The sequence below is a fragment of the Psammomys obesus genome, unplaced genomic scaffold, assembly GCF_907164565.1.
Source record: "Psammomys obesus unplaced genomic scaffold, mPsaObe1.curated_primary_1811, whole genome shotgun sequence".
In the NCBI taxonomy this organism is placed as follows: Eukaryota; Metazoa; Chordata; class Mammalia; order Rodentia; family Muridae; genus Psammomys; species Psammomys obesus.
In genome coordinates, this window is record NW_026596079.1 from 463,211 (window position 1) to 474,997 (window position 11,787).

At 46.4% G+C, this 11,787-nt stretch overlaps 1 protein-coding gene across 3 annotated transcripts; it reads left to right on the top strand.

Annotated features, from left to right (window-relative positions):
* Window positions 1–14: 14 nt before the first annotated feature.
* Window positions 15–11,414, top strand: Znf251 (zinc finger protein 251). Of its 3 annotated transcripts, none has more exons than XM_055626358.1 (5): window positions 15–57; window positions 685–781; window positions 996–1,128; window positions 1,478–1,591; window positions 8,400–11,414. In XM_055626358.1, exons 2-5 carry the CDS (start codon window positions 752–754, stop codon window positions 10,004–10,006), a joined length of 1,884 nt encoding a protein of 627 aa, XP_055482333.1. In that variant the 5' UTR covers window positions 15–57; window positions 685–751; the 3' UTR covers window positions 10,007–11,414. The 3 variants fall into 3 exon arrangements, with proteins under 3 accessions (XP_055482333.1, XP_055482331.1, XP_055482332.1); XM_055626356.1 differs by having other exon boundaries at window positions 23–120; window positions 687–781; XM_055626357.1 differs by having other exon boundaries at window positions 44–89.
* The last annotated feature ends 373 nt before the right edge of the window (window positions 11,415–11,787 follow it).

Here is an 11,787-nt window from a genome sequence, read left to right on the forward strand (position 1 = left end):
GTTCCGCCCCCGGTTGGCAGTCGGCTTGCCCCTTCAGCGCCGGCCGGCTGTGTGTAGGTGGGTGGCTGGTCCAGAGGGCCCTGGCCGAGGTGAGGCTCCCGCGGTCCTGTCGCTTTGCAGGTGGGAAAGGACAGACAGGCGGCAGGCAGGGTCTCGGGCTGGCCGCCTCAGCTTCTGGCCAAGGGCGCTGATGATGCCGCGACACCTGGGAGGAGGGATAGTGGAGGAGGCAGCGGTCGCGGCCACACGGGCCCCCCAGCGGTGGGAGGGACGAGCCGCTGGCGGCGACGCGGCCTTGGGAGGCAGGGATGTGAAGGACGATGGCCTTTAGGTTTTTGCCCAGAGTTAGCCCTCGTTGCTAGTTCGTGTCCACTCAACGCCCTCAACCCTGCGAGGCCTACCGCGGTGAGGTCCGCAGCCTTTTCCAGGCTGGCCCTCTAAGGCTCAGGCGGTGCTATGCACCCACTCTTGGTGTGCTGGTGCGTGGCTGGAACTGCCAGCATGTGCCCGCGCTTGGGGCAGTTCTCAGTTTGGATAGCAGCACGGGACAGGTCACACTCTGGCTCTCACGGCTTCAGTACACTCCAGAAGGCCACTTCAGAAGCAAGTCTGTCGCCTTACTCTGACCATCTGTCCACTGCCCCAGCAGAGGGGGGCTGAGTTTGTCTGTTTTCTCTCCCTGAGAGTAAGTTGGGGAGGCCTCAGGCCGGGGCTGCCTCCTGCCTACCTCGGATTCCAAGGTGGTTCCCAGATGGCTGCCAAGTCCTGCTCCCGGGCTCCGGTGAGTTATTCTTTCTCCCTGCTGCCCTAGTCACAAGCTAGCTGTGAGGTGAGCAGATAGTGAAGTTGGAAAGGGTCAGGGTGCAGGCGACAACATTTTATGGGGATAGCGCTCTGTGTTCAGTTAGTCCTTGTCTGATCCACTGGTCTCAGCTCTGCTACCCCAGATCGAGAAGCCACGCCCCTGGTGCACTCTCGGCATATTGTCATTCCAGGGCGAGATGCCTCTGACCTTCCAGGATGTGGCTGTGTACTTCTCCAGGGCAGAAGGGCAGCAGCTTGGCCCCCAGGAGCGGGCGCTGTACCGGGATGTGATGTTGGAGAACTATGGGAACGTGGCCTCGCTGGGTGAGAACTGCCCTGGAGTCCTGGCTCACTGTGGGGATGCTCTAAGGGACTTTTTGGGCCGATTTGGATCTTTGATTCTCAATGAAACGAGGATCCTGCTCCTGTCCGCAGGTACCAGTCTGCCTAGTTCTAGGGACTGCGTTCCTTGTGGCCAGTGACCTCACAGTGCCATCCCTTTCCCCATCTTAGGCATTGAAAGTCCTTGTCCCTTGGCCTCCCCTGACCAGTGTACAATTACTCTGTCTTGTGTGGAAGACCCAGCAGGCAGGTTCCTGCTCCACCCCCCCCTTTCCCCCCCCCCCCCCCCCAAGGCTGCAGGCAACTCACCCAGGGTCCTCACCCTTAACAGGTTTCCCAGTCCCTAAGCCAGAGCTGATCTCCCAGCTGGAGCAAGAGGAGGAGCTGTGGGTCCTGGATCTTCTGGGGGCCGAAGAGCCAGAAGTCTTGAGAAGTTGCCAGACAGGTGAGCATAAGCTAGAGGCTGATCTCAGGAATGGGCTAACGGTCCTGCCCATGGTGGCTGGAGTGAGGCCTAGAAGGGAAGCAGATCAGTGATGGTGTATAGTCCAGCCCTCTGTGAACGGAAACATAGCTGCTCTATGAACGTGCATGAAAGGTTTTCCTTTGCCGGTCCATTTGCCTTAAAAAAAAAAAAAAAAGCAAAAATTGTAGCTTCTGGTCCTTAACATGTTTTGTTCTTTTACACACCTTCATTGACTTTTTAATAGAATATACTTTCTCTTTTCTTCACACTAGCTACAGGCTCCGTATCGTACCCCTTTCTCCTGGAGCTCTTCCTCTTCAACCCTCAATTTTGGCCAGCGTCACTTTCCTGTTCTCTTCTCTTTCTTGAGACCAGGTCTTTTTACGGTGCTCAAGCGCGTCTCAGGCGCCTGCGCTCAAGTCACCCCTCCTGGGGCCTCAGCCTCCATAGTAGCTGGGACCGCAAGTACGTGCCACCCTGCTTGAATCCTCCGTGCTCTTTATAGGGTCCCTTTGGTCCCCTCCCTTCCCCTTGCCTCCGCCTTCTCATGAGCTAGGGCTGGCCTTGTGTAGATGAGCCTGGCCTTGAGTTCCTCATCCTCCTGCCTCTGCCCGTGTAGCGCTAGGATCATAGGGTATGTTCCACCACGCCTGGCCCTTTTAATGCGTTCTTCCGTTTGTTGATTCTGCTTCACCAAGGCTCACTTTGTTTTCTGCTGTTCTTGTTTGTCAGTCGTGCGCTCACATTTGCCGGCATTTTATTTTGTGAGTTAGGGACATCAATTGTTGACCCTTTATGAGTTGTTGGTCCCTTCTACCAAAAATGAATGCATCGTCACTTCTGAGTGGTTTACTCAGAGAGGCTCTTTTGAATAATACACCCCCAAAGTTTTACACATTTGAAGTTGCCTATATTGAAGCCAGGTTGTCTTTTTTTTTTTTTTTTTTTCTAAACTTGGGCAAGCTTAGATCATTGATTTGTAATTTTTCTTCTTAAAGAAGTTTATAGCGAGGCTTTATGAAAGTACAGCCTTGAGGACATTTCACATTTTCGCAGATCTTACTTTCGTGTATGTGCACTGTAGCGCAGGTGACTGCAGAGGTCAGGGGCATCAGTTCTCCTGGACTTAGAGGCCCTGTGAGCTGCCCAGCGAGGGTGCCGGATCCCAAACTCAGGTCCTCTGCAGCATGTGCTCCTCACTACTGAAATGCTTGTTTTTGTTTTGTTTTGGTGCTCTGTATTGAACTCATGCATGCTAGGCAAGTGCCCTACCAATGAGCTATATCCTGAGCCCTTTCTGTGTCTTTCATTTTGAGACGGGTCTTAGTTGCTCATGCTGGCTTTGAACTCACGTTATACTCTAGGCTTGCTTTGAGTTTGTGATCTTACCTCGGCCTCCTGAGAAGCCAGGATGATAGGCCTGCTCCATCATGTATTTCATGAATTTTCTATATGCTTTATTACTGTTTAGTTCAAAATATCCTTTGTTTGTTTGTTTTTTGTTTTTCAAGACAGGATTTCTGTGTGCAGCCGTGGCTGTCCTGGAACTAGTTCTGCAGGCCACGCTAGCCTCAAACTCATGGAGATCCATCTGCCTCCTGAGTGCTGGGATTAAAGCCATGTGCTGCCACCACCTGACTTTTTTTTTTTTCCAGTTCTTTGGCCCAATCAATCATTGAACATGTGTGAGTTTCTAAGTAGTTGTTTTATTTCTAATTCTCTTTCTCTTTTTGTATTTTTTTCGAGACAGGGTTTTTTTGTGTATCAAGCCCTAGCTGTCCTGGACTTGCTTTGTAGACCAGGCTGGCCTGGAACTCACAGAAATATACCTGCCTCTGCCTCCTGAGAGCTAGGATTAAAGGCGTGCGCCACCACACCACCACACCGGCCTTTCTCATTATCTTATTGTCATTAATTTATTATGTAATACTACTGTGGTCAAGCAACACAACTCTGTATAGTTTCAGTCTGATGTTTGCTAGACGTTGTGCTTTTTAAATCTATTTTAACTAGTGTTCCTTATGCCTCTACTTCCCTTCTCCCTCCTAATACCTTCCAACACCCCGACACTAGGTAGGAGAGGAAGAAGGTTAATGGGGAGAGAGGGCGGAGTTCTCTTTGGCTATTTCCAGATGGTTAGGGTTTTTAGGTTCTTTGGGTCAATTCCAGTCTCAGCGTCAGGGTGTCTAGCCGTCCAGCAAACAGCAAATGCAGCAGCAGGGCGAACCAGCAGCAGCCTTCTCCTCCTCCAACCCGCTCCTTGAAGCCTCGTGCTCCAAGCTTCTCTTAGCTCTGGTATTTAGACCCTCTCCGTGTCCTCAGAGTTAAACTGTCTCCAGCTGGCAAAGACCATGTCCCTCCCCGACCTGCAGGAGGCTGTTATCAGTTGGCAAAGACCACAACCCTTTCTAAGCCACACAGGGCCGTTACCAGCTGTGGATAAACTAGAAGCAGCTCCGTATCCCACACTTGGGATTAAAACAAAAACCTGCTTACTCAGCATAGCTGAGTTTTTAAAGAAACCAAAACTTCCACTACAGCTAGGTGGTTATGACTTTCACCTCTCTTGGTAAGCTTACTGTGTGTGTAGTACTAATTTTTCTGTTGCTGTGATTGAACACACACACAAAAGAAAAGAAAGAAAGGAATTCACTTATTTTGGCTTGGCGATCCAGAGAAGATAAGAGTCCATGATGGAGTAGACTCATAGCAGCAGTGAGGCCAGCCTGGCAGTCAGAGTGATCATATTTCATCTGCAAAAGGAGGTGGCGAGTGACACATAGGTGGGGACAGGAAGTCCTTCAGCAGGGCTCCATCTCTTAAAGCTTCCACAACCTTCCCAAAGAGTACCACCAAATAGGGGCCAAGTATCCAACTACGCCAGCCTGTGGGAGACATTTCTCATTCAGAGCATAACACTATCCATGTGAAAAAAAAAAGATGAGTGCTCTGTAGTCACAGGATAGTACAATGTATTTAAGTTGATGAGGCTGATGGTGTGGTTCAGATTTTCCATGCTTTTCCTGATTTTTGTTACTTGTTTTTAACGTTTTTTTGTTTTTTTTTTTTTTTTTTTTTTTTAGTTGCCAAGATTTTTCCCTTTGATTTATTCAGTGTCTGCTAGCTCAATTTTGAAACTGTGCTATTGACTTTTTCTCACTTAGGAGATACTGACATAGCAACTCCAGCCTTCTTGCTGTTTTTGTTAGCATGGAGTATCTTTTCCATCTGTTCATTTCAGCTCTGTCTTTATATTTAAAGTGTCTGTCTTCCAGATAGCACACTATCGGGTCCCATTATCTATTCACTCTGTCTTTAATTTTTATTGTTGTTTTTTTCTTAGGGAGGGGTGTTTGTTTGTTTGGATTTGAGACAGGGTCTTTATGTAGTCCTAGCTGTCCTGGAACACACTATTTGGACCAGGCTGACCTTGAACTCACGGATATCCACCTGTGTCTACTTCCCAAGCGCACCACCATACCCTACTTCTTTTATATTTCTGTTCCTTTCTCTTGTCTTTTACAATGTCCTACTATCCTTTAGTTTAGCTATATGTAATATGTGTGTATGTATACACATGCACACACAACTTTAAATTTCGTCATACAGTATTATGATTTTAAACAGTGAGCAGATGGTCCATGATTTACAATGGGGTAATGTCCTAATAAATACTGTAAACGAAGACAGTCATCCATTAAAAATTAATTTCTTATTCCTACTTTCCTGGTGTCCTGCCTTAACCACAGGGCACAATAGAGTTTAGTTGTTTATCCTTGTTTCCTTTGGGTTGATTGGGATCTGTGGCATGCTGCTACAGCCTGGAATTACAAGACAGGGTTATACTGCATATTACTCTTAAGTCCGTTTAATGTATGGTCATTTAATTCTGAGGTCTCTGTGCTTAGTTTTTTTTGTCAGGATGACCTGTCTATTGAAGAAACTGGGGTATTGAAATAACCTATTAGATTGATGTTAATCTGTGTCTGTAATTCCAGTAAGTTTTGTGAAGTTGAGTTTGGTACATATGTATTTAAAATGCCCAGCATTTTTAGTGGTTTTGTTATTGATGTTTAGTTTTTGTTTAGTATTTTTGGGTTTTGAGACAAGGTTTCTCTGTGGAGCCTTGGCTGTCCTGGATTCGCTTTGTAGAACAGACTGGCCTCGAACTCACAGAGATCCGCCTGCCTCTGCCTCTCTGAGTGCTGGGATTACAGGTGTGTGCCACTGCATTGTTTTTAAGACAGTCTAGTTAGGCCCAGCAGTCATGGAACTCTCTCTGTAGACCATGTTGGCCTCAAACTCACAGAGATCCTTAGCATTTTTGAGGATTTTTAGTACAGAAATCACGCCAGGTCTCTGTTCTGAATACATCAGTTTCCATTCCCAACAGCGGTGTGTAAGGGTTACTCTTTTCCCACATACTCGCCAGCATTAATCATTTGTTGTCCTGGTGATAGCCTTTCTGGAGCGAGATGTTATTTCAAAACACATTCTGTTTACATTTCACTGTTGACTGAGGATACTGAACAACCTTTCAAGTATTGGCCATTTGTATTCACTTTTTGCTTGTATTGTTGTATTTTTGTTTTGAGACAGAATTTCAGGTTGCACAGTTTGGCATGAAAAACTGCAGTTGAGAATAACCCTCATCCTCTTGCCTCCATTTCTTAAGTGCTATGATATCTGTCCACCATTCCTGGTACCATTTCTGTTTGTTCTAAGACCTGTCTGTTCCATTCATTAACTCATTTAATATGTGGATGGTCTCAGGGGTTTTATTTTTTTAAGTTTTGCAATTTTTGGTATATTCTAGGTAATAAACTGGTGTCTGTTACATAGTTGAAAGATTTTTTTTTCTCCCACTCTTGTAAGCTCTGCTTTTTTTTTTTTTTCCTTTTGAAGCTTATTTATGAGCAATGATTGAAATTTATCAATCATTGCTGTTTATCGTTTCCTGTATAGTAATGTAAGCAGAGGAGAAATGGAGCCTGGGACTATAATTAGGACAGCTCCCGCCGTGCTGAAACTTAGCTCGAAGATCTTCCATCTGGCAGATAGCACCGGATAATGACGGAATGGAGGTCCCTAGGGACTTAAGTTCCTTGATTGCATCCTCTGCTGACCTCTCAGGGCAGCAAGCACAAAGGCAATGCATGCATCCATGAGAGAAGAGACGATATAAATAATGAAAAATCATTAGGGTAACTTTTTTCTCTTTCCTTTCCTGAGTATAGTGATGTGTGTGTATTAATCTCAGTACTCAGGAGCCTGGGGCAGGAAGATTGGCATGAATTTGAGAACAGCCTGAGTTGTGTAAGCAATACCCACTCTCGAAAACACCAAAAACTTTTTCCTTCCTACTGTTCCGGTCTTCCTTTGGACTTTCATTTATTTTTTTAAGGTTTCATATTTATTTGATGTATGTAAGTTGCAGATGTGGAGGTAAGGCGGATTGTGCCACAGTATGTATGTGGAAGCCAGATACAGCTTGCTGGAGTAGGTTCCAAACTCAAGTTTTCTGGTATGGCCACAAGCACCTTTACGCATTCAGCCATATGGCAGGCCTCGCTTTGGTTTTGAGATACAGTGTCTTGTGGGCTCAAACATGCTTTCGAGCCAAGGAGAACCTTGAACTCTGGTCCTCCTGCCTGCATCTCCCAAGTGCTGAGAGTCCATGTAAGTACCACCACACCCACTTTTCAGTTCTGACTCAGTAATTAAGAACTTTTCCTCAGCCAGGTAGTGATGGCTCACGCCTTTAGTTCCCCACAGTTATGAAAAGCATGCCAGTTAGTACTGTACTCACTCATCTGATGCATATGAGCGTCCACATAGGATAAATTCTTAAGGAGTAATTTGGGGACCACGGGTGTGTGATATATTGATTCTTAAGTCCAGTCTTCTCAGCCCTTTGTGCCCGCACCTTTGCCACCCACTTCTTTCTTATTCTGTCCATTGTGACAACCCTTCTTGGACTCAATACCTTCTTCCTCACAGTCCAGCATTTGTGTCAGTGTCTGCCACTGCTGACTGGCACCCTTAACTATTTCAGATCCATTGTTCCTCTTGGGATTTTCTGACCACAATGACTGAGCAGGAGGAGCCCATGATACATGACCTATCAATTCCTTTTTGAAAATGTACTTGCTAACCCAAGCTTGGTGGCATGTGACTTAATACCAGCACTTGGTGACAGGATCATGAGTTCCAAGACATCAGAGGCTACACAGCAAAACTCTGATTCAAAAAAAAAAAAAACAACAAGTCATTATCTGTCTTCCTGAATAGAACATAAGGTTTTTTGAGACCAGAGACTGTGTCTGTCTTCCTATTGTGTTCCTTACCTAGAATGTGCTTGGCCTTTTATTTGTTGAATAAATTGATTTGACAGTTTAACACTGGCAGTTTGTTTGGCTTCCTCTTCCTTTGATGACTAATGAATTCATTCTGTCTTAGGTCTGCTAGTTGGCCATCTTTATTTCTGGATTCTGTCATATTTTTATACTGACAGATCTGACTTTTGCCTAATAGCTTTATTCTTGTTTGTTTGTTTGTTTGTTTATCGAGGCAAGGTTCTATGTAGCCCTGACTGTCCTGGAACTTACCGTATAGACGGGGCTCGCCTTGTAGTCAGAGATCTGCCCGTGTCTGCCTCCTAAGTGCCAGGATTAGAGGTGTGTGTCTTCAGACCTGGTACATAATAACTTATGGAAACATAAAGTAAGGTGCGATTTCTGCTGACAAGGGTTTCTCTAGACATTTATTTGCGCTTTCTGTTTAACAGATTCTGAGATTGAGACCGAGAAGGAGCTATCCATTTTAAACAAGAAATGTTCAGAAGAAGTAAAAACCCCAGAATTAATATCACAAAAATCCCTAAGGGCTAATTCACAGACATCTGAGTCCCAGGAAGCTTGGGACCATGGAGGTCAGGGAGAAGGGAACCATGGGAGCCCTGCTACTCACAGTTCAAAGAGAGTTGCTCAGAAGGACTCTATAGTCTGCAGGGAACAAGGTCAAGAGAACACCCAGACTTCTGCATTTGACAGACAAAGTGTTGTTACAATTCAAAGAAATAAAACGGGGCAGAGAACCTTTAAATGTGACATATGCAGTAAAACATTTAAATATAATTCAGACCTAAGTCGGCATCGCAGAAGTCACACTGGGGAAAAGCCTTATGAATGTGGTCCATGTGGGCGGGCTTTTACTCACAGCTCAAATCTTATTCTTCACCAGCGAATTCACACTGGGAATAAACCATTTAAGTGTGATGAATGTGGGAAAACTTTTGGGCTCAATTCCTATCTCCGTCTGCATCAGAGAATTCACACTGGAGAAAAGCCTTTTGGGTGTAATGAATGTGGGAAGGCCTTCAGTAGAAGTTCAAGCCTTATTCAACATCGCATAATACACACAGGAGAGAAACCGTACAAGTGTAATGAATGTGGGAAGGCCTTCAGCCAGAGCCCTCAGTTAACTCAGCACCAGAGGATTCACACGGGAGAGAAGCCGCATGGATGCAGTTGGTGTGGAAAGGCCTTCAGTCGGAATGCAAGCCTTATTCAGCACCAGAGGATTCACACGGGAGAGAAGCCCCACAAATGCAGTCAGTGTGGGAAAGCCTTCAGTCAGAGCTCCAGCCTTTTTCTTCACCACAGGGTCCACACTGGGGAGAAGCCCTATGTGTGCGGTGAATGTGGAAGGGCCTTCGGCTTCAATTCTCATCTCACTGAGCATGTGAGGATTCACACTGGGGAGAAGCCCTATGTTTGTAACGAGTGTGGCAAAGCCTTCAGCCGCAGTTCCACTCTGATGCAGCACCGCAGAGTGCATACGGGGGAGAAGCCGTATCAGTGCGCCGAGTGTGGGAAGGCCTTCATCCAGAGCTCCCAGCTCACCCTGCACCAGCGAGTACACACCGGAGAAAGGCCTTATGAATGTGGCCTCTGTGGGAAGGCCTTCAGCCGGAGATCAGCCCTCACTCAGCACCAACGGATTCACGTGGGCGAGAACGCACAGGAATTTGAGTGTGGCTCGGGTTTTGTTTATGACCCCAGCCATCTGCCCACTGGAGAGAGGCATGGCAGGGCCTTCAGCCACAGTGCTAAACTTGTTCTGCAGTGGACAATACGAAGCGATGAAAAGTCCCGGGATTGTAACGAATGTGGGAAGACTCTTAGCACTTCCTCCCAACCCATGGAATATCAGAAAATCCAAGCTGGGGAGAAGCCCTATAAATGCCAGGGATGTGGAGGTAAAGCTGGTGGTGGAGTGTCACCCCTTACTCAACATCATGTGACTCGTGTTGGAGAGAAACCACAGTTGAATGATGGATCTGAAAGATACTTAATTCATATCAAAAAGATTTTTCCAGACAGACATTTTTAATGTGATAAATGTAGAAAACAATTTAGAAACTTTGTTTTACATTAGGTAGGATGGCATAATGAAAATGAAATAAACTAACAGACTTGCATGTTAGGAGGCTGGGGCCATGTGGCCTATTGTGTCTACTCACCCCACCACCCCCCCCCGTGCCCAGGGTCCTGACTGACTCAACACAGCAGGCCACCTTAGCATCAGGTCGAGCTCAGGTCTTTATCACAGGGTCGAGTTTCAACACTAAAGAGCAGCTGATGGAAGGTTTCAAGATAACAACACATTTTTCACTGGTGACCGTAAGAGAGAGACCCGGAGATCTGGGGAATTTGGCCTGTCACCTTTGAGAGTATTGATGACGCTAAGGACAAGCTGTGGCCATGAATGGCCAGCATGTCGACAGTCTGGGGACCGGGGTGGCTCTGCCAGTGGCTGGCTGGACTAAATATAGGTTCTCTAGGTGTAGAGAAGACCTGGAAGTTTGTGGGGGAGGGCAGCCACCGTGAGGCGAGGAGTGGAGGCTACGGAGTCACCAACACAGTTAGCTGTGCTAACCAGAGCTTAGTGCCCACGGTGGCAGCAAGGACAGCTACAAAGAGTAAAGCTGCTGCTGGAGGTTGTCCTGGTGGCTGTAATGTAAAGACTTCCTGTTCTTCGCTGAAGTAGGCACGTGCAGCGAGCAGAGCTTGTCATTTCTCTTCTGCCAACACTGCCCGACTACCGCTGACCCCAGGCATCCTCATGACTAAGTGTTTCTTTTTAAGGAAGTGCTGGCCTTGTTTTATTTTTTAAGTGTTTTGCCGGGCACTTGAGCAACAGAGACAAGTAGATCTCTGTGAGTTTGAGGTTCTAGATCAGCCACAGACCCTGTCTCAAAAAAAGTTTTGAAAGGCATTTCATATTTTACTTTTTTTTTTTTTTTTACTGTGACTCCTGTTTTGTTTAAGACTGTCAACACACCTGTGTGAATTGTTTCTTACTGGTTTTTTTTGTTTTGTTTTTTTTTTGGGGGGTGGGGATGTTGGTTGTATTGCCTTTTTTCACTGTCTGCTGGGGTTATCCTGGGAGGTTAGGTACCTCCACTCAGAGAACTGAAAGCAAGTAGACTCTGAATCTACCTTTCTTGTGGAAGTTGAGCCAGCTGTGGTTTTCTCCAACTCCATATAATCTTTCTCAGCGAGGTACGGTTGGATGGGCACCAGTTAGCCGCAGGGCTGCCTGAGTCCAGCCTGTACACCGGCCATGCCATGTGCCCCAGTGTCAGCTCAGACACTGGCGGTTCTTGATGAGGTTTATCTGTACTTTTTTACTGGAAGGTGTAGGAATAAGCCATTAATGTTGTATTTGCAGTGGCTGATTCTTCTACTCCGTTCCCTTCGGCTTTATGAAGCCAATTAAAAGGCTGTGAAACACAATTATCAAATCTGTAGTGACGGAGGCGTGACTCAATACACCGCTTGCCCTTGGTTTGATCCCTAGCACTAAAAACTGGGTATTTTGATGGACACCTTTAACTTCAGCGCTCCAGGGGTGGAGGCAGGAGGATAACAAGTTCAAGGCCATCCTTAGCTACATATAGCAAATTCGAGACCAGCCTAGGCTACATGAGACCCTATCCAAAACAAAACAGGAAATCAAGTAAGGAGATAATTAATACTGGGAAGCAATACACATTGAGAGATTGCTAGTCATATTGTAATTGAAAATGAGCATCCCTGCCTGTGTAGCATTTACCATTGCATGCAGATGGGGGGGGGGGGGGCCACCGCACTCGGCTCGGTGAGTGCACA